General features: G+C 42.2%; 1 protein-coding gene across 1 annotated transcript in view; it reads right to left on the bottom strand.

Annotated features, from left to right (window-relative positions):
* EFHC2 (EF-hand domain containing 2) overlaps window positions 1–23233 on the bottom strand; it is a 134899-nt gene that overhangs the window by 65916 nt on the left and 45750 nt on the right. The window contains exons 8-10 of the mRNA XM_073616275.1: window positions 15236–15401; window positions 13141–13283; window positions 11483–11679 (exon numbers count right to left, since the gene is read on the bottom strand). Coding sequence (XP_073472376.1) covers window positions 11483–11679; window positions 13141–13283; window positions 15236–15401 — 506 coding nt within the window. The remainder of the gene's footprint in view (window positions 1–11482; window positions 11680–13140; window positions 13284–15235; window positions 15402–23233) is intronic.

Below are 23233 nucleotides of genomic sequence, written 5' to 3'. Positions count from 1 at the left end.
ACTGCATCGTAAGTAAATACACCCTTCATGGGCAAGTGTGTTTGACCTACCTGTTAACTCAGGGGTCCTATATCTGAGGTGAGCGGCTAGTAGTGTCTGAGGTGGAGGCTGCACACAGATTTATCCACGGAGTGGTTGATTCAATGCACATCTTTACACTTTTTGGTGCCTTTGTGTCCTATGTCTATAAACTCCTTTTTTTTTTCCATTTATCCTATTTCCCAGCGCTGCACTAATGTTTATATTTTTTTATTTTAAATTCAGTTACCCAGATTGGGTCATGTAGGTGAACTGTCCACTCTGCTTGTATAAAAACACCACCCAGAGGCCCGTTTGCCCAATATCAACCAGTGTAGTACTTTATAGTGATCTGGGGGATACTATGAAGATCTCACCTATCATTTCTGTTCAGCCAATTTTAGGCTCTAAAAAGAGTACACAATACTGAAAGGCTCCATGCACAATGGCTTAAAACATATTGCTTCTACAGGAATTTTGTGTTCTGCCTGTAGAAGCAACTCAGTGTTATCCATTGTGTCCATGCACATTAGGACGTTTACAGGCATATTTTGAGCTCAACATTTAGAGGCAGGAAAAAAACCCTTCTGGTTCACGTTTCTGATTGGAGTTCACTGGAAGAAAAAAAATGTAAAACTCTTCTAAACTTGTCTAGACTTTGTACAAAAAAATGCTCCATATGAGCGTTTTTCACTCCCAAGAGAACAGGCATTTTTTTGAGCCCAGTGTGCATGGAGCCTAACCAACAAAACTGTTTTGATGTTCACACATTCACTCAAAGTAGTCTATAATACTTCATAATGGTAACACTAAACCATTTCTATTTTAAACATTGTTTCCTTATTGTGTATATTCATAAAGACAGAAAATAAGCTTATGAAATAGCATGCAACTTTTAAAAAATTGAGCATATATCAAAATGGCAGGCATAAATGTATGAATTATGAATGCCTGTTTTTAAAAACAGAGTTATGGAATTAAATTAGCTGTTCCTGGCCAGAAAAATGCATTAATAAACCATGGAATGTCACTGGAAAATAACTATTACTGTTGTGTTGGTGTACTGCCTGGTGATGTTTTTATAGATTGTGAATATTTTAAGGATAAAACGTATAAACTTTTCTTATCGTGTTAACTTTCTAGCCAAGCTCAACTTTTAAATGATGTTTAGGATTTTGAGAGGTTATTTTTAAACGTCACATTGGAGCCAATGTCAATGCCTTGGGTAAGAGTTTATGTGGAATGCCTGGGTTATGAGGTGTATTAACCTCTCATATTACCAAGTATCTGTTATGTGATAGCTAAACATTTTTCCCAAACAGAACTCTATGGTTTTTAGATTTTTTACTTTTTATTTTAAGGAATTTAGTTTGCTAGCCAGAACCACATATTTTTGTCTCATGTAAGTAATACGATAAAGTCAATGCAAAATATTTATCTGAGTATCATCCTCATTATTTACCTTTCACAAGCTTATTTAAAATCAAATGTGTGCAAAAAACAAATACTGCTTTGGTTTTTAATGTTACTTTGACTTGTGTAAAGCTATCATACAATTGCAAGTCTACAAATATTAAAAGAGAAGTAAAGGATTTTTTTTTTTTTTTTGCGAATCATACTTACCTAAGTGGATGCAGCATGGGTCCAATGCTGCATCTGTCCCCCGGCGCCTCTACACTGAGAACCAATCGCTTGGTTTTCAGAGATCCCAGAGCAGAGAGATGTAGACTGTCATTCACAGCTCTCCTCTCTGCCTCCTCCTTGCTCACTGGAGCGCTGGGCTGTGGAGGGGCGGGGAGCGGCCGGCTCAGGCTCTCAGCGACTTGCTGAGAGGCTGAGACAGGTGTCAGTCCAGGCACCTGGCGGATCCGGACTTTGTCATTATGACGCTGTGCCTGGACTGAAATCCATGACATCAGACTTCAGCCCGATCTCAGCTGAAACCGGGTCACAGAAGTGCACAACAAATTGCACTCCTGTGATCCATAGGAGAAGAAAAGCCAAATGAGCTTTGGCTATACTTCTCCTTTAATTCACTGAAAATAGAGGGAACTCCGAGGTCACCAGAACTAGTGTCCCCAGTGAAATATTTCCCCTCTATTACTTTTCTGGGGACAAACCCCCAATTTTTTTTTTTTACTTTCACTTTCAATGATATGAATGGTAATGGTAAACAGGACAAATAGAGAGGGTGGATCTCCCTAATGGGGGCACAAACACAAAGTTTTGTCTTTAGTTATACTTTAATGCCTCGTACACACGAGCGGACTTTCCGGCGGACTACCTGAACGGACGGACTTGCCTACACACGACCGGACTTTCCGGCAGGCTAGGTCCGCCCGTCTTTCCGACTGACTTTCGCCAGAGTTATGGCGGACTTTCAGAATGAACGGACTTGCCCACACACGGACAAGTCCGTTCATTTTCAACGTGACTCTGGTATTAACGGGACTAGAAAAGGAAGTCAATCTTGCCGCTTTTATCGTCGAGATTGACACCTTGCGAGCCCTGTCGCGGGTCATACCAGGCCCTTAGGTCTGGTATGGATTATAAAGGGAAGCCCCTACGCCGAAAAAACGGCGTGGGGTCCCCCCTAGAATCCATACCAGACCCCAATCCGAGCACGCAGCCCGGCCGGTCAGGAAAGGGGGTGGGGACGAGCGAGCGCCCCCCCCTCCTGAACCGTACCAGGCCGCATGCCCTCAACATGGGGGGTGGGTGCTTTGGGGGAGGGAGCGCCCTGCGGGGCCCCCCCACCCCAAAGCACCTTGTCCCCATGTTGATGAGAACAAGGGCCTCTTCCCGACAACCCTGGCCGTTGGTTGTCGGGGTCTGCGGGCGGGGGGCTTTTGGAATCCGGGAGCCCCCTATAATAAAAGGACCCCCAGATTCCGGCCCCCCACCCTATGTGATTGAGTATGGGGTACATGGTACCCCTACCCATTTACCTAGGGAAAAAGTGTCAATAATAAAACACACTACACAGGTTTTTAAAATAATTTATTAAACAGCTCCGGGGGGGTCTTCCTCCGGCTTCGGGGGTCTTCTTCTGGCTTCGGGGGTCCCTCCAGTTCCTCTTCTTCCGGTGTCCAGTTGGTTCTTCTCCGATTGCTCTGGCCTCTTCTCCCGGTGTTCCAGTTCTTCTGCCGGCTCCTCCGCTGTCTTCATGCCGCTCTTTTGCCAGCGGAGGTCCGGACTTCTGGGCTTCTTGTCTTCTTCCCTCTTCTCTTCTCCAGATGTTGACACGACGCTCTCTCTGGCTGGACTGCTCTCTGAGCGCTCCGTTGTGACTTATATAGGCGGAGACCCTGCCCCTTTATGCCGTCACAGTCCCTGGGCATGCTGGGACTGACGTTTTAGGGGGTGTGGTCACCGGGTGATGTTGACCACGCCCCCTAAAACGTCACAGTCCCAGCATGCCCAGGTACTGTGACGGCATAAGGGGGTGGGGTCTCCGCCTATATAGGTCACAACGGAGCGCTCAGAGAGCAGTCCAGCCAGAGAGAGCGTCGTGTCAACATCTGGAGAAGAGAAGCGGGAAGAAGACAAGAAGCCCAGAAGTCCGGACCTCCGCTGGCAAAAGAGCGGCATGAAGACAGCGGAGGAGCTGGCAGAAGAACTGGAACACCGGGAGAAGAGGCCAGAGAGAGCAGAGAAGAACCAACCAGACGCCGGGAGAAGAGGAACCGGAGGGACCCCCGAAGCCAGAAGAAGACCCCCGAAGCCAGAGGAAGACCCCCCGGAGCTGTTTAATAAATTATTTTAAAAACCTGTGTAGTGTGTTTTATTATTGACACTTTTTCCCTAGGTAAATGGGTAGGGGTACCATATACCCCATACTCATTCACATAGGGTGGGGGGCCGGGATCTGGGGGCCCTCTTATTATAGGGGGCTCCTGGATTCCGATAAGTCCCCCACCCGCAGACCCCGACAACCAACGGCCAGGGTTGTCAGGAAGAGGCCCTTGTCCTCAACAACATGGGGAGAAGGTGCTTTGGGGGGGCCCCGCAGGGCCCCCCTCCCCCAAAGCACCCACCCCCCATGTTGAGGGCATGCGGCCTGGTACGGTTCAGGAGGGGGGGGGGGCGCTCGCTCGTCCCCACCCCCTTTGCTGACCGGCCGGGCTGCGTGCTCGGATCGGGTCTGGTATGGATTTTAGGGTGGACCCCATGCCGTTTTTTCGGCGTAGGGGGTTCCCTTTAAAATCCATACCAGACCTAAGGGCCTGGTATGCCCCACGCTCGCCGCAATAAGAAATTTTTTTTTCCTATTGCAGCGAGCGTGAGATGCAATACCCTGCCCTTGCGTCGTATCTGGTCTGTCGGACCAGCATACAGACGAGCGGGCTTTCCGTCGGACCAGCATACAGATGAATGGACTTTCCATCAGAAACTGAGTCCGACGGAAAGATTTAAAACATGTTTTAAATCTAGGTCCGGCGGACTTTTGGGGAAAAAAAGTCCGCCGAAGCCTACACACGATCGGATTGTCCGGCGGACGGACCAAGTATGCCGGAAAGTCCGCTCGTGTGTATGCGGCATAAGACAATGTAATTAGACCATTTGTCTGATAAAGCCAATTGTCACTTTGCAGCTATTTTATGCTTCCCCAAAAACACACGAATCCCATTTTCATTCAACAAAATGTTGCGCATTTGTGATCTTTAAGAAGCCGAAATTGATTATGGGGCCCAATTTGTGGTCCAAGTTTGTTGGTTCACCAACCTCAAAATATACCACAGTTCAGAAAAGCAGTGGAAAGATGACTATTGTGGATGCTTTCAGCATTGATCGACACAATAGATAATGATCTACAACAGGAATATTCGAGACACAATCACTATGTATGCTTTGGCCGGTTCAGTGTAAATCTACTCACAAACAAGTCCTGTTTAAAGCGGTAGCAAAGTCCGCTTTGTGACTTTTACTTACAAATAAGCCTATAATAAGGCTTACCTGTAGGTAAAATAAATATATTTCCTAAACGTGCACCGTTTAGGAGATATTCGTTCTGGATGCAGCCAGTGACCTCAGCGGCGCATGCGCTCTGAAGGTCTGGCCTACCGTTGTGGACCTTCAGAGATTTGTGCAGGAACTGAGGGCTGCAGCGCGCATGAGCGGGTGGTGGCATCATCACGGCTCTGGCTACTACAGCCGGAGCCCGCAAACCCAGAAGAAAGACCAAGGGGAAGATAGAAGCCCTGTCCACAGTGACAGGGCACCGCTGGAGGGCTTCATTCTAAGGTAAGTATTTCATAATTTGCTAGTATATGATGCATTCTAGCACAGGCAATTGCCTGCATAAAAAGTTTTGTTTTTGTTTTTTTACATTGCCGCGGTTTACTAATGCTTTAAAGCCTTTTTTTTTTTAAAGTTTTTGGCTTGATATAATGTTTAAAGTCCAACTCCAGGATGAATGTATCCCCCCCAGCCCTTCTTCCCCCTCCCCTCTATCTGATCACTGGATTTACAAAAAAAAAAAAAAACCTCTTTACCCCATTTTTACTTACCTGAACCTGCGGTTACGTGATCATCCAGCGTCAAGTCCACCTTTTCACTATTTACTCCCTGGAGGGGTCCTTCTCTCAGGTATCTACATCACTGCCTGTGTGATGTGGACAATTTCCCTTGGCTGGCCAGTGGAGGGGGTCATGTTAGGATACTAACGATGGATGACATCAAACCCATGGGAGAGAAGGAGAATGACTGGCAAGGCTTACAAGTGGTACAGGATTAGTGGTCGCCTCATGAGGCAACAATGTCAGTGAGGGACCTGGATGGGGCGGACTCAGGTGATTATAACGGACTTCACCAGGTAAGAAAATCTTTACTCTGGGAAGGATGTATTAAATGGGGGTGGGAGGGAGCAATGGGGAAAATTGGCTTTAAGTACCAAAACCTGTGCCAAAAATGCCCAACCTTACCGTATACTAGCAGCCACTGTTAGACCTGCAGTAGAAGAAGTACAACAAAATACTAACTGTGAAAGTAAAAGGAAAATATCAGAACCATGCCTTAACTACAGGCTCTTCAGCTGTCAGGCCCTCTACTAACAAAATAAGTGGGTCAGTCAAGCAGCCTAAAACTGCTATCCCACATGGCCTCACTGTTTATTAATAAAGCAGATAAACTGAGGCTTAGGTGTAAATAACTAAAACCTCAAAAGTACCATATTATACACTTTTGGTTTTACCCAAAATGAAATATAAACCAAATCACTAAAATCTCATAAAATATCAAAAGTAATTTTCAATCATTTTAAATTTGCAGCAAAACATAAAAAAAACCCTGCAAGACAAAGGCATAATGAACTAGTATGCATCGCAACTTTTTATGTCACATGGTATTTGCACAGCAATTTTTTTAAATGTGTTTGGAAAAAAACTGTTTCATGAATAAAAAAAACAAAACACTAACGTTAAAATTACACACGTTTGTGGAATGGCGCCAAACTTCCGTACTTATAAATCTCCATAGGTGACACTTTAATTTTTTTTACAGGTTACATGTTTAGAGTTACAGAGGAGGTCTAGTGCTAGAATTATTGCTCTTGCTCTAACAATCGTGGCGTGTGCAACCTGTGTGCATCTGGCTCTGATACTAGCCAGTGCCTCACCAGCCACTGGCCTCACTACACGTCCCTGCAAGAACCACTAAATATCACAGAATAAATCAAGAAGAATAACTCGTGAATAATGTCATTCTACCACCCATAGGTATATGTTGAAATGGAATGCAGTATTAATGTGTATTTATGTATAGGAGGATTCCACATGTGGCAGTACAGTGGCTAAATGGTTAGCACTTCTGCTAAGCAGCACTGAGATTCTTGGTTTGAATCCCAAACATGCCACTTCATGTAGAGAAGTTGTATGTTCTCCCTATGTTGTTAAACATAGCTCCTGACTCAGGTCCTTACATAAATTATGTCTAAATGTAATATTTATGTGTAGGAGGCTTCCACCACCATTGCAAATCATGTCATATGTTTTCCATGGGCAAGGACTATAACCAGCATTAACATTTCCTCACCAGCACTAATTGCAGCCTCTTACCAAGCCCAAACCCACAAAATGACAGCTGTTTATTTCTCAGCATGCTGACAGTAATCAGCCATAACCAGCCTTCAAAATGGATGGCATATGCCAGAAACAGGTTGTTCAATTGCTCTCTGGCCTTCCACAGTGCATCTGCATTGATTAACATCTTGCACCCTTGAAACTTAGGACTATTTCACACCACAGAGATGTAGCCTAACTACATGTGGCAGCACAGTGGCTAACTGGTTAGCACTTCTGCCTAGCAGTTCTGAGGTTCTTGGTTGGAATCCCAGTCCCGCTACCTGGCTAGAGATTTGTATGTTGTTCCTCTGTTGAGTTGTTAAAGTTTCTTTTTTACCAGTGATTACATTTTTGATGGGTTTTACATAATGGAACCCCAAGAAATAACATTATAAAACAAGTGTGGGTTTGCACCAAATCTAGAACTGTGGTGTTTTAGGCCAGATATGGATGTATAAGTTGGTGTGATCCTGCACACACATTTTAATGTTGTATCCTGATGATGAATGACAAATGCGCTTTGTCACCAATCTGTGTGAAGCAGCACTCACAAAGCTGTCATTTCCTGTTTTGTACCCTCCACATGCCCAACAACGTACAAGTTTAATTTGGAGATTTTTGGGATCACTGATCATTGTGAGAGCCTTGGACATTGTCATTTTGATGTTTGCCCTGCACAGATATCTATGCTGATGCATGCTTTCATTTGTAAAGAGTGTGTATTCCTGATGAACAGATGTGAGCATTTGAGGCATGAAGAGACAGAAACAATTACACTGGTGGGTTTGTCCTTTACTGGGTGGGTCTAGGTGGGTGTGCTAGCAAACATAGCTAAGTTATTTAAAAGCATGCATTTGTGGTGGGTATTTGGTCTAAGAACAGGCCTGAATCTTTCTTTGCAGTGTGTATTTTGGGTTACAAATAGATATGTTTTTGTTTTTTTTGGGGGGTGTGCATAATTCCTGACCCACACCCCACTAAGTGTGTGGTTTGATGATTGCTTCTAAATCTCACATGTTAGACTTACAACTGCTATGTAATGGTTTAGATGAAAATGAAGGCTAATTCATTCCTGTTGTGTGTGTCAATGTAGTTTGCGCTCTGCCTTTTTGGCTCTTGTATTCATTTTGTCTGTTTTTGCTTATGATAATCCTGCCATTTAACTTTTTGGGGTTTGGGGTGAGGACTTCTGAACACCACAAAGGTTTGTCATGGTTGTTAATAGCTTGATTTGTATCCCTGCCAAGTAACTTTTTTGGGGTTTGGGGCGAGGAAGGACTTTTGATCACCAACAAAGTTTAGTCATGCTTGTTATTAGCTTGGTTTGTATCCCTGCTTTTCTAGTTTGATTTTTTTAATGTGTCTAATTTTTTGTGTCCTACCTTTGAGGATTGTAAGCTCTTTTGAGCAGGGCCCTTCTAACTATATTGTCAAATGCTGCAGCATCATTTCCATGCCTTTTGTTTTTTGGCCCAAATACATTAATGTACCAAATGTTTATACTAATGTTGAAATAAAAAGTCTTTTTTTTTGCTTTGTTTGACTTTTGCAGAATATAAATACATATTTTCTGTAGTGCAAACTATTCATACCCCTTCAAATCTGTATTAAACCTAGTTGAATACAAAAGTATTTGGTTGTGCACACATGCAAGTCCTTGAGTAGAAAGTGTAAAGGGGGGTGGGGGGAAAGAAACCCCCCAAAAAAAACAAAAAACAAGCAAACAAAAATCCCTGTTTCCATGCTGAATTTCAGGGTTCTATTAATTCTTTTGTGGATTAGGTAAACCATGAAATATGTCAACTAAATGTGAATTCTCTCTAAGCACCAAATTAAGAAAAACAAATACCCCAAAAACGATTTTTTAAACAAAACGTGGCCCTTTGGGTCTGGCATAGATTTTAAGGGGAACGCCTCGCCCAAATTTAAAAATAAAATTGGTATGGGATCCCCCCCCAAAATCCATACCAGGCTCTTTGGGTCTGGCATAGGTTAGAAGGGGAAATCCACGCCAACATTTGAAGAAAAAATTGGAGTGGGGTCCCCCCCAAAATCCATACCAGAACCTTATCCGAGCATGCAGCCTGAAGGTCAGGATAGGGGGGGATAAGCGAGCGCCCCCCCTCCTGAACTATACCAGGCCACATGCTCTCAACATGGGGAGGTTGCTTTGGGGTGCCCCCCAATGCACCTTGTCCCCATGTTGATGGGGACAGTGGCCTCTTCCTGTCAACCCTGGCCGATGGTTGTCGGGGTCTGTGGGTGGGGGGGCTTATCGGAATCTGGAAGCCCCCTTTAACAATGTAACTTTACAGAATAGCAGACATTACTCTGCAATACTCATTCATAGCTGCATTCATTAGCAAAAGAAGAAAAAAAACTCAGAATACTAATTGCAATATACATCAATACATGCACATAAGGTAGAGCACATCTCACATAAAAATGTTTTCCTCACGTACATGAATCATAGTTGCAGTGCAGTGCTATATAATAACTTAGTAACAATTGGCACTTGCAGATCTGCGGAATCGCGATTAGCGATGATTCCGAATTTACTAAGGCATGTTAATAGCGCAATTTTTCATTCACACATTTGCCTAGTTGAGCTCTCAAATGCTTGAAAGGGCTTTAATTTGATTACAACATATATCTTTTTTATTTAGAAATAGTGAAATCTTTGTAAAGAATACATTTTTCTGTGATTCTTCCCAACTCAACTTTTACATAATTAGCACAGACACAGATATGTACCCCAAAATATAACCTTCAAAGTTTGCTGATTAAAAAAGATTTGATTTTTTAAAAGGAATGCAATATAGGAGTGATTTGCTGCTACAGGAAGGGGCAGGTAAAGGCTTTGCCTGAGCTTGTGTACAGGAAGGAAGTGCTGTTACATTTCTCATAAAGCATTATGTTTACAGTGATCTGCAACAATTGCACCTATGGAATGCTGTGTAGCAAGATCAGTAATCCCAGGAGCTGGTTGTTTCAGTTCTTGGATTTACCGCTTAAAGCGGAGTTCCAGGTTGTTTTTGTATTTTAAAATAACCCTCGTTATGATCGCACCTAATGCTATTCATACGGAATGTGTATGAAATGTAGCTATTATAAATCATGAGCTTGTAAAATAAACTCACTTTGTAGTCCCCAGTGAGTGCGCTCCCATCCTTAGTGTGGAAATCTGACGCCCACTCGTTCCTCCTTCTGGGATACGGTGCTGCTGGCTACCCAGCGTGCGCCTCCCAATCTCGCACATATGCATAAACTACAAAGTGCAGCGTGATGCTACAAGCGGCGTCATGTCCACATGCCCATTGGCTCCTGGGATATGAGTGTAATCAATCCCAGGAGCCAATGGGCGGGTGGACATGACGCACCTGCTGCTGCAAAAAAAAAAAAAAAAACAAGTGTCCAAATAAGTGTCACAAACTGATCACAAATGTGGGGGGGGGGGGGGGGATGCCTGGAACTCCGCTTTAAAGCACTAATAAACCCAAATTTAATTCAATCAAAGAAGCTCTCTTGCAGTTACAGGGATGAGACAGACAAACCATGTAACACTGGCAGGGGTGCTTAAAATGATCAGCTTTTATTTATGCATGTAAAAACTTTATACCAAAAGGTAAAAAAAATGTTTGCTGTAACTGATTATAAAGTGTTAGTTGGACCTCAGCTTCAATTTGTTACTGTAATTAGATCTGCTAGCCAATCTAACCCTCCCCTCCCCCCAGACTGACAATGCTTCTGTTCAAACTTGCCCCCTGTGCTCATTCATCCAGAGTGGTGTCTAATACAGGAGGTATGTTACTGGCAAGATCACTATGGGAAAACAGAGGGGAAAAAAAGCCTAAAAAATACTAATACAGCCACCACATCTAATGATTGGTAAACTGCAATATATTACATTATTAGTTTTAGGTTTAACATGACTTTAATGCCAGTGTTTTCAGCCCACATGCTGGCAGGGATAGCATGGGGAAGATTTGGATCCTCTGTTTTGATTGCTACCTGTGTCCTTGCTAGGGTGATTCATTCCCTCTATTTATCCATTGACCGTTGTCATTAAGAGACAAATAAGGGTAAATCCTGAGTTTTAGAGTTGCCCTGGGAGCAAGTGATAGGAAAATATTCCATTGGTGACAAAGTTGGGTCTCCAAGACAGGAAATTTGAGAATTCCCTATAGTAGTATATAGATTTAAAAAACAACCTGAGAGGTTTTAATCCTTCCCTAATGTATCCAAATGTAAAACGAAACAATTGGGCTTTAAACCTTAAAATAATACCCGGTGATGCTGCCAAGAAGGTCTTTTTTGGGCACTTCCTGTAGATCTAAAATCTATATAACAATAAGCACAATGTTATACTCTACAAAATGAAATTATCTATCCATATACCATACCTCGTGCACATGCTTCTCCATATAGTCGAACACATATTCATCTGCATCAACCAAGATAAACTTGTGTCCATTAAAATTAACCCTGGCTCCAACGAACAGATTTGCAGCATTGAAGTATTCGGACATCTCACTCTTGAATAATTCCTGTCCTGGTTTCTTAATACGACATCTTTCCAAAAATTTGCCACCTAGAATTCCTGAATAAATAAATCCATAGTATGAGACGACTGACATAAAATAACTAAGCAAATAGTTATATCCCCATTACAGGCACTTATAACATTTATATAAACTGTAATTAGGCAAGGCTTGTATTTTTTTTAGATATATGAACCGACCAATTAGCAGTGACTGATATCATAGCAGTCAGAAATTCAACCAGTTATAAAGCAACTCCTATTTACCTGCAGACAGGGGTGTTGCTAGGTCTACAAAAGATCTGGGGCTAGAGCCCATAGCAACGTAGTAAAGAACGTCATACCCTTGGGCGGGCATTCACATGTATATAATATACGTGTGTGTGTATATATCTCCAGAGAGCCCCCCCCCCTCACATCAGGGTCCCCAGAGAGCCCCCTTACATTAGGATCTCCAGAGAGCCTCCAACTTGCATCAGGGTTCCCAGAGAGCCTCCCCCTTAAATCAGGGTCCCCAGAGAGCCTCTTCCTTAAATCAGGGTCCCCAGAGAGCCTCTCCCTTAAATCAGGGTCCCCAGAGAGCCTCCCCCCTGCATCAGGGTCCCCAGAGAGCCCCCCACTTACATCAGGGTCCCCAGAGATCCTCCCCTCCCCTTGGGGACCCCTGCAGAGACTCAGGGCTATGGGCCTCAGATTCGGGGCTATAGCCCCAAAAGCCACCCCCTAGCGACGCCACTGCCTGCAGAAAATGCCGTGCCCATCATCACACAGGAGTTGATTTACGAAAACTGGAAAGTGGAAAATCTGGAGCAGTTCTGCATAAAAACTGTTTTGTTTTGTTTTTGTCAAAGCTTAATTAAACAAGCTAAATTTAGATGCTACCATACACAGCTGCACCCAATTTTACACTCTCCAGTTTTAGTAAATCAACTCTACAGTACTTTGTTATTTTTAGGCGCTTACAACCGGGCACCAAAAGGGATAGGATGCATAGGGGGTTATTTACGAAAGGCAAATCCACTTTGCACTACAAGTGCAAACTACAAGTGCAAAGTTCACTTGAAATTTCACCGAAAGTGCACTTGGAAGTGCAGTCACTGTAGATCCGAGGGGGGGCATGCAAGGAAGATAAAAACAGCATTTTAGCTTGCACATGATTGGATAATAAAATCAGCAGAGCTTCCCCTCAATTCAGATCTACCCCTCAGATTTACAGCGACTGCACTTCCAAGTGCAGTTTCAGTGCAATTTCAAGCGCACTTTGCACTTGTAGTTTGCACTTGTAGTGCAAAGTGGATTTGCCTTTCGTAAATAACCCCCAGAGTAGCAAGCTAGTATGTATAATGTAAGTGATAAAAAGAGATTAAGTGATAAAAAAAGTACAATAGCTCTGAAGATCATGGGTCATCTTCCGCCCCTTTGTGGATAGACAACATGAATAAATTTACCTGTAGTCAAATAGAACCAACATCAAACCACAGTTATTTGTACTTATTAAAGCATTATATATTTGTTCGGCACCTGAATTTCGCTGTGGTGGTTCGAATACAGCTATGGTGTCATCACTTAAGAAATAGGAGATGATGAACTTTCTTTCCAAATCTATGGGGTTTTCAGTAACAAGTTTTGCAACAAATCTAAGAATATTGCTTTCCAGGCCATTCCTAGAAAAGAGAGCAATTAGAAGATAACAAGAATTTACAGACTATGGGAAAAACACACACACACTCTGAACTAGATTTTCTTCTAGAGTGGTGCAAAACTTATGAAATTCTCCACTGGCCAGCACATGAGCATATTAGATTTGACTGCAATATTGAATTATATTTGGAAGGTCGCCATATTAACAGTTCTTCTGTTACAATATTGAAAATAGAAATTTTGGGACAAATAGTCCATGAAAATATTCAATATTCACAGTTACCACTTGACGACCGCCTACAGTACATTTACTGAGTGTGGGCGGGTGAGCAGCATGGGCAGGCTGGGGCACGCAGCGCACCACTTCTGTGACTGCTGTGTCCACTGGACACAGAGGACTGCGGCTCCCGGTACCTGCCAGCTTTGAGCAGCCTGGGGATCATGTGAACGTTATGCGATTACATGATTACAATGTCAACAAAACTGTTATGAATGAATGTCATACATAACAGCTATTCTTCCTATACCGTAATACAGTGATTGGCCCACAGCTATCACATGGTACCCGGGCCAATAACAGCATGTGATTAGCTGCAGCCAATCACAGATCACTAATCACAGCTGTTATGAATGTAACCCATTCATGCTAGTTCAACACATTGCTGTTACAGTGATTATCATTGTAAGAGCAATCAATTTTTTTTTCTTAACATACTGTCACCAGTTAGTGTCCCTGATCACCGGGACACCAGTCATATGGTGACACTGTAGTGCACTGGTGACAGTTAACAAAAAAAATTGTGAAAAAAATTGACTCACAAAATGGTATGGGTAATGGAAGACTGTGTAACATGCCATGGCCAAGGATAGGAAATTTCAGGCTGCATAGTAACATATATAGTGCGCCATCTCCACAACGTTCTGTTACAGATCTGCAGCTTTGCTGCTGATCTGTCTCCTCTATTCCCAAAGGCCAGCAGGCAAGCTGATACATGTAGTTCTGTGGCTTTAGCTTGCAAGGTTTTGCTGTTACCTATTAATCCCCCAAGACTTGTGTTCAAGACTGGTTAACCACCTGCTGTTGATTCAATCAGCTATATGCCAAGGCTAACCACCCCATCTTCCTTTATATTTAGTTGGCTTATTCTCTTGGACATTATCTGTGCAACAGCTAGTTTTCCTAGTGCCAGATCTCCCAGTGACTTTGTATTTACAAGCAGACTACCTGTGTTTTCTAGTTAAGACGTTTCCTAGTGTACCCCCAATGAAGGTACAAATTATTGATTGTAAAACAACAGTATATTAAAGTGATTGTAAAGGCAGAAGTTTTTTTTACCTTAATGCAATCTTTGCATTGGGGTAAAAAAACCTTCTGCATGCAGCTCCCCCCATATTTACCCAAGCCCAATCTCAAGCCAACAATGTTCATAAGAGCAGAGGCTCTCTCTGCTCTCTCACTCCTCATTCGCTCAGAGATAGCAGCAGGAGCCATTGGCTCCCGCTGTTGTCAAACACAGCCAGTGAGGAGGGAACGGGGACGGGGCCAAGCCACACTCTGTGTGTCTTATGGACACACAGAGCGTGGCTCGGGAGCGAGCACACACAAGTGCCCCCATAGCAGGCATAGCTGAGGAGCCAGGAGTGGTGGGGGGGGGGGACCCGAGAAGAGTCTGATCAGGGCTGTTCTGTGCAAAACCATTGCACAGAGCAGATAAGTATGTATTGTAATATACAATCACTTTAAGGTGTACATAAACCCTAACAATAAGCTTCTCTTATGTGGCCCTTATTAGTCTAGTAAATATATCATTGAAAGCATTTTGTTTTATCTGTTTGATAATTGCAAGAATATAGTTATTGGTTTTTGATTCTGAAAGAGTACCACATTCATTGGAAAAGTCAAAATGCTATAATTATATGATCAAACCTATTTGATACTGAAAAGTTCATTTCCCTTGGTACACAATAAAGATACCTGTCTTTTTCCATGAATTTCTTGAAATCCCTTTGGGGTGGTTTTGGCAACAGACCCAAACAGGAGCAAAGTGAATCTTCTTCTGAACCAAAGCCATTGTAAGGTGGAAGCTTTTTCTCATATTTTGTACGCTGTGGAGGTTTGTACTGAACTGGAGTGAAATCCTCTGTGGAATAAAACAGGATAACATTGAAAAACACAATACTATAATATTTAGGTTGCTGCTGATTAGCATATGTGCACTTTTTATGAGTCTTATCTCTTTATCAAATTAAAAATTCTGAGGCTTTATATACATAAAACAATGAGGTTTCACCTTACTGAAGTCATATCAAAGCATCAATTAGTTCTTGCTGTATAGACACTGTGAATAAAACATACAATGGTAACTGTGCAATTTCTATATGTGCTAAAATTAGAAGACAGCACAAAATAATTTTTGTATTTTTTTATTTATTACAGATACTTATATAGCGCAGTCAATTTATGCAGCGCTTCACATAATAATTGTACATTCGCACAGTCCCTGCCCTCAAGGAGCTTACAATCTAAGGTCCCTAACTCACATTCATACATACACATACTAGGGCCAATTTAGACAAGAGCCAATTAACCTACCAGCATGTCTTTGGAGTGTGCGAGAATACTAGAGTACCTGGAGGAAACCCACACAGGCACAGGGAGAACATGCAAACTTCAGGCAGTTAGTGCCATGGTTGGCATTAAAACTGACGATCCTAGTAAAATTTGCAAATAGCAAAGATTCACTCTGCTTGACATTTTGGGGTTGATTTACTAAAACTGGAGAGTGCAAAATCGAGTGCAGCTCTGCATAGAAAGCAATCTGCTTGATTGTTGTTTTTTTGTCAAAGCTTAATTCAACAAGCTGAAGTTAGAAGTTAATTGGCTACCATGCAGGGTTGCACCAGATTTTGCACTCTCCAGTTTTAGTAAATCAACCCCATAGTGACCAGGAACAAATAGTGAGATTAGGAGTTTTACCTTCACTCTGACTTTTTAACCTGCTGCTCATTTTGGTCATTAACTCACAGTATTGAAGCCAGAGATGGCCAAGCAACCAGTAACTTTAGAAGGTGGTCGTCAATGATAGCTACTGGATTCCTCTAAGTCCAAGTTTCCTTTAGGGCCTTTGATTGATAGGCTTTTGTTCACCTCCGGTGGGTTTTGCATTCCCATAGAAGTCTATAGAGATGCAAAACCCACTTGAAGTAGGTCAACTGCAGATCAGAAGATGTACTTCAAGTTAATTAATGATCCCAGAATTTACAAACGAATGACAAACTGACAAAAGCCCAAAGCCCATTAATATGGACCCATTAAAGTGGTCATGATTACAAGCATTACAATTGTTTTGTACATCAATTCGTTGGTAAATTTAAATAATATTTTATTTTGGATAGACTGGAGAAGCATTAGACCACCTGTCAGGTTTTTATTGCTGTCTGTGTTTCCACCTTCTGTTTGTCTTGGTGACCATTATCACTGAGTCAAAGAGGAAGGGGAAATCCAACATTTTAATTTTCTGTGTTAACAATGTTGGAAAATGTCAACTGAGAACTTAATAACAATTTAAAGTTGAAAAAAAAAGAAAGGCATCAAAGTTGTGAGGGGATACCCACTTCCTGACCAGGCCATTTTTTGCGATACGGCACTGCATCGATTTAACTGACAATTGCGCGGTCGTGCGATGTTGTACCCAAACAAAATTTATGTTTTTTTTTTTCCCCACAAATAGAGGTTTCTTTTGGTGGTATTTGATCACCTCTGTGTTTTTAATTTTTGCGCTATAAACAAAAAAGACCATAATTTAAAAAAAAAAAAAAAAAATTTTTACTTTCTGCTATAAAACATTTCCAAAAAAAAATTAAAAAAAAAATGTTAAAAAACAAATTTATTCATCAGTTTATATGTATTCTGCTACATAGTTTTGGTAAACAAAATTGCAATAAGTTTATATTGATCGGTTTGCACAAAAGTTATCGCGTCTACAAAATAGGGGATAGATTTATGGCATTTTTATTTTTACTAGTAATGGCAGCGATTAGTGACTTTTAGCGGGACTACGACATTGCGGCGGACAGATCTGACACCTATCTGACATTTTTTTACACTTTTTTGGGAACCAGTGACATTATTACAGTAATCAGTGCTAAAAATATACACTGTTATTGTACAAATGACACTGGCAGGGAAGGGGTTAACATCAGGGGCGATCAAGGGGTTAAATATTTTCTCACTGTGTGTTCTAACTGTATGGGGGACTACTGTGTCACTGCATAGTAGAAAGACAGGATCTGTGTGATCTCCCCTGTTAGAACGGAGATCTGCCTTGTCTACAAAGGCAGATCCCCATTCTGTCACTGCGGGGAACGATCGTGGGTGACTGGCGGCCCCGCTGACTGGCTCCCCCGCTGGCCAATTGGAGCGCGTGCATGCCTCCGATGGTGTGGGTGCCCACAACGACGAGTTCCAGCGCCAACAAACAGTTACGGTGATTTGCGGGAACGAGCCACCTTGCCGCAGTATAATGATGGCGGCTGGTCGGGAAGCAGTTAAAGTAGAACTAAAAGGGGCCTAACTTACCTTTCTTTCAATGGTCCCTGTCCCGTGCCTCACCAGCACCTGCATCTCCTTCTGAATGCTGGTCCTCGCCCCTCTTTTTTGGCCGATGTGGGATGACGTCATTCACCCCAGCACACAGGGAGCGTTCCAGTGATGTAAGCTGAGCTGTGCATGTGCAGGTCAGTTTACATGCTGAAGAACACTGCAAGAAGACAGGTAGGTGTTTTTTTATTTGAGAAGAGACTTTGCATGCCTCTTCTGTAGTAAAGAGCCTGTCTGCTAGCAGTTTGTGACAGCAGAACTTTCCACTTTATACTGTATATCAGAATTTTAATATATTAAATAGACAGATAAGTCCAGCATACAGATTCACGTGTAGAGATCGTGCAACTTGATCCTCCATAAAATAAAGGAACCCCATGTGTATTTCAGTCTCACATCTACCCAAATATTAGCTTTGAGTGCAGTGAATATTGATTCCAATTACAACATTGATGGTATCCTAAGAAACACACATGTAAACACACAAGTATACAGTCATGGCCGAAATTGTTGGCACCCCAGAAATTTTCCCAGAAAATCAAGTATTTCTTACAGAAAAGTATTGCAGTAACACGTTTTGCTATACAACATGTTTATTCCCTTTGTGTGTATTGGAACAAAACAAAAAAAGCAAATTGGACATAATATCACACAAAACTCCTAAAATGGGCTGGTCAAAATTCTTGGCACCCTTAACTTAATATTTGGTTGCACACCCTTTGGAAAAAATAACTGAAATCAGTTACTTCTTATAACCATCAATAAGCTTCTTATACCTCTCACCTGGAATTTTGGATCACTCTTCCTTTGCAAACTGCTCCACGTCTCTCTTATTGTAAGGGCGCCTTTTCTCATCAGCAATTTTAAGATCTCTCCACAGGTGTTCAATGGGATTTAGATCTGGACTCATTGCTGGTCACCCAAGATCTCGGACGCAAACCCAGCTTTCTGACACTGGGCTCTACAGTGCGACCCAAAATCCTGTAGTAATCCTCAGATTTCACAATGCCTTGCACACATTTAAGGCACCCAGTGCCAGAGGCAGCAAAACAACCCCAAAACATCATTGAACCTCCACCATATTTCGCTGTAGGTACTGTGTTCTTTTCTTTGTAGGCCTCATTCCATTTTCAGTAAACAGTAGAATGATGTGCTTTACCAAAAAGCTCTATCTTAGTCTCATCTGTCCACAAGACGTTTTCCCAGAAGGGTTTTGGCTTACTCAAGTACATTTTGGCAAACTGTAGTCTTGCTTTTTTATGTCTCTGTGTCAGCAGTGGGGTCCCCCTGGGTCTCCTGCCATAGCGTTTCATTTTATTTAAATGTATAATGATAGTTCGCGCTGACACTGATGCTCCCTGAGCCTGCAGGACAGCTTGAATTTCTTTGGAACTTTTTTGGGGCTGCTTATCCACCATCCGGACTATCCTGCGTTGCAACCTTTCATCAATTTTTCTCTTCTGTCCACGCCCAGAGAGATTAGCTACAGTGCCATGGGTTGCAAACTTCTTGATAATGTTGCACACTGTGGACAAAGGCAAATCTAGATCTCTGGAGATGGACTTGTAACCTTGAGATTGATATTTTTCCACAATTTTGGTTCTCAAGTCCTCAGATAGTTCTCTTCTCCTCTTTCTGTTGTTCATGCTTAGTGTGGCACACACAATGCAAAGACTAAGTGAACTTCCCTCCTTTTTATCTGCTTTCAGGTGTGATTTTTATATTGCTCACACCTGTTACTTGCCCCAGGTGAGTTTAAAGGAGCATCACATGCTTGAAACAATCTTATTTATCCACAATTTCGAAAGGGTGCCAAGAATTTTGACCAGCCCATTTTTGGAATCTTGTGTGACATTAGGTCCAATTTGCTTTTTTTCCTCCCTTTTTTTGTTTTGTTCCAATACACACAAAGGGAATAAACATGTGTATAGCAAAACATGTGTTACTGCAATACTTTTCTGTGAGAAATACTTGATTTTCTGGAAAAATTTCTGGGGTGCCAACAATTTCGGCCATGACTGTATGTGTTTTTGTGTAATAATCCAAAATATTAAACTGACACTAAGAAATAACCTTATTCTTCACAAATAATCCATACACATCTACTACAGTTAGGGTTTTGAATGATGTGTCTGGGTTTCAGCCTCCCTGAAACCCGGACACAATATTCAGACAGGAATGTGGCTTGGAACAGGGCCTGACAGGAGGTTGAGGGGGCACTATGCACGCTGCATTATCATTCTCTTTGGAGTGCCCAAAGGTGCCCCAGGTCTGTTATCCTATAGTGCATACTAGAAAAAAAAATTGCTCCTGGAAGGCTGCAGGACCATTCACAAAGTGCAGCGTGGCTCGTGCATGTGCATTGGGAAGTCAGCTCTTAGGCGTCACAGGCATCACAGCTGCTTTATCTTAGTAAACAAGCGGAAATCTGAGGGTGGGGGTAAAAACTGGCCTGGGTGGGAATGGCGTGGGATCCCTGGACAGGTAAGTGTCCTTTTAGTAAAAGTCAGTGGCTACAGTATTTGTTTAGGGGGAGATTGAAGCTCCTCTTGAAGAACACTCCAATAGAATTTTTTTTTAAAACCAGAGTTTATTGTCACTTTAAGGGTTAATGAAATGGACATTTGGATGACATTTTTTAAAGGAATGTGAGTGGTCTGCTGCAGCTGTGCAGCTTCATGAACCTTCTTGTGAATACACAGCCATGGGGTGTAATAAATAAATTTGTTGCATAATGCAATATTTACTTTAATCAGTGTTTACTGTAATTTAAAACACTACAAAGGGGAACAGATAACATCAGAATGCGTAAAACTGGCTATCAGACTATGTTTACATTCCATCAAAGGAATATAATACATCTTATTAAAAAATGCAGAATAATCAGGAAATAATGTCAACAGTTGTGGGAGGCTGAGTGAAGAGAATCACATCAAATGACTGGGCCCCACGGCAAATATCATTACAAGCCCTTCGTTTTGCAAAGGCTCACCTAGTAACCCAGCTAATCCATATTTTACTTTAAAACTTTAGAGCAAAATTTGAAGCTGAAGCCCAGTCAAATACAAAAGACGCATATTCCTGCAGCTTTGTAATCATTATTACACCATTAAATATCTTTTTTTAAATCCCAGCTCCAAGCATATCCAAAATTTAAATAGTGCATTGTGCATCAGTGACCTTACTCTTCAGTCTTGGTTCCAAACTCCTCTTTCTAAGCCCTACAGCAGTGCAATGGATCAAAGTCACCCTTTCCACTATGAGCCAAGCTAAATTCCCAACCTGGAGACCAGACATGTTTCTCTACTCCTTATCCTCAAAAGGCCCATACACACGATCTGACTTTTTGACAACAAACATGCAAATGACCTGTTTTAAGGAAAAATCCGACCAAGTGTACGCTCCATCAGACAAACTTTTTCGTTTTTCACCGGACAAATTTTCGCTGTGCAAACAGACAAACTTTCCGTCAACAAAAGTCCTATGGTGCAAAATCCTATCGTGTGTACACAAGTCCATCAGACTTTACTCCAAAGTACAAACACGCATGCTCAGAACCAATGCAAAAGGTCAGGCAACAATACAGAAGTTGACCAAAGGGTGGCGGTAAAGAGATGAAAAACCATGTGATTTGGTGATAGTTGGCTGAAAAAGTCCTGCCGTGTGTATGCATACCAAGTTCACAGCCAATGCCCTTTGGACAGAAATCCACGGAAAAGCTTGTTTGAAGTCCAATCGTGTGTATGAGGCTTTAGGCACCCATCCCCTTACCACCTTTGTGAATTCTCCAGACTCCTGACTCTGGAGCCTATGAGAGAGGACCATGCCACTGGAAGTGTTGCCTCCACCAATAGGCCATATCGTGCAGGCAGTGATGTGGACCCCTGAAAAAATACCCCAGGAAGTAGAGAGGATTATCATGTGACTGTGGCTTCAGGTAAGTAAAATGGGCATTTGGATAAGATGAGTGAGGGAGTTGCCAATATCCTGGAGTTGGGGTTTAAATGTAAACAGTGTAAGCGCCTGAATTTCATTTGGCATTAGCATCTTGCAGTCTACTGCACATTCTGTACAGCAGAGCTCAGAGACGGGAAGAAGAAGCAGTACAAGGAGCCAATCAGGTGTAAGGCGTTCTAAAAGGAGGAGAAACTAAGATGACAAGGAGATGAGCATATCAGTGTGCTGCTTTACCTTTGAGATGAGCATATCAGTGTGCTGCTTTACCTTTCACTGCCCAGCCACAGGGTTGGGTAGATGATAGGACCTGTAAGTGAAAATGAAACAGCAAAAGTGAAAGATCAGGTTCCCTGTGATGTGGGCCAGAGCTGTGTTAAATTTCAGAACTGGATGGGTAGAAACAAGCAGCTCCCATATATGTTTTATCTGTGTATTTAGTGGTTTGCCTGGATTTGTGCTTTCAGGCAAAATGCATACAATACATGCATTATTTTCTATGTTGTTTCCTAGTTTCTATAAAGCTGGCTGCTGCAAAGCCTTTTTTGTCCTCGTATCTCTTCTAAGCAACACATGGTTAAAGTCCTGCCTCAACCCCACTCTCCTCCTTCACTATAATACTGATTCATCACCTCATTTGCTTAGTAAACAATAACAACAGGATTACATACATGATAAAATCCTAATGTTTTTGTTACAATCTAGATAGACTTGGGTTGAGCGTACCAAAGATGACTGCACATATCAGGGTGTGATGTTTATCTATACAAGCCTTTTTCAACCAGGGTGCCCAGGCACCCTGGGGTGCCATGAGGTTTCTTCATGGATGCCTTGGCAAAATGCCTAAAAATTGCCCCAAAATTGTGTACAAGCCAGCGGGTGGATGAAGTCTGCCTTTTAGTTACACAAAGTCACAAGTTTTTTTTGTACACCATTACAACCTTCTAGCTACTGGCATCCTAATGACTAATGACATCATCTGTTGATAAGGAGGATGTCAGTCACCTGCATATCATCCTTGTTTGAACCTCCCTTGCCTCTCTCCATCAGCTTTGGGGTCACATTAGGTGAGTGATACAGAAAAACTGAGAGAGAAGAGAAACATTGGAATACTAGTCAGTATCAGTTTGCAAAAGTGTATTTGTTCTGGAAGAATAAATCATCTCTAACGTTGGGTGTCCTACGTGTACTGAAGTTGCTGCATTATGTAAAACTATTAGAATAATTTTTACATTTTAGAATGGAGTGCCTCAAATCGCCATAATTTTAAAGGGTGCCTTGACAGGAAAAAGGTTGAGAAAGCATTGAAGCAAAAAGTATGCAATATCTTGCTGTTATTTTCTTCAGAAAGCAGCCATTGTCTGAGGTCACTTGCACACAGGCATTTTGCCCTTTGTGAATCAAATTGCAACATTTTTG

Source organism: Aquarana catesbeiana, linkage group LG02 (genome assembly GCF_042186555.1).
Source record: "Aquarana catesbeiana isolate 2022-GZ linkage group LG02, ASM4218655v1, whole genome shotgun sequence".
Classification (NCBI taxonomy): Eukaryota; Metazoa; Chordata; class Amphibia; order Anura; family Ranidae; genus Aquarana; species Aquarana catesbeiana.
The sequence above is the reverse complement of the archived record's forward strand: the minus strand, read 5'-3'. Positions and strand labels throughout refer to the sequence as shown.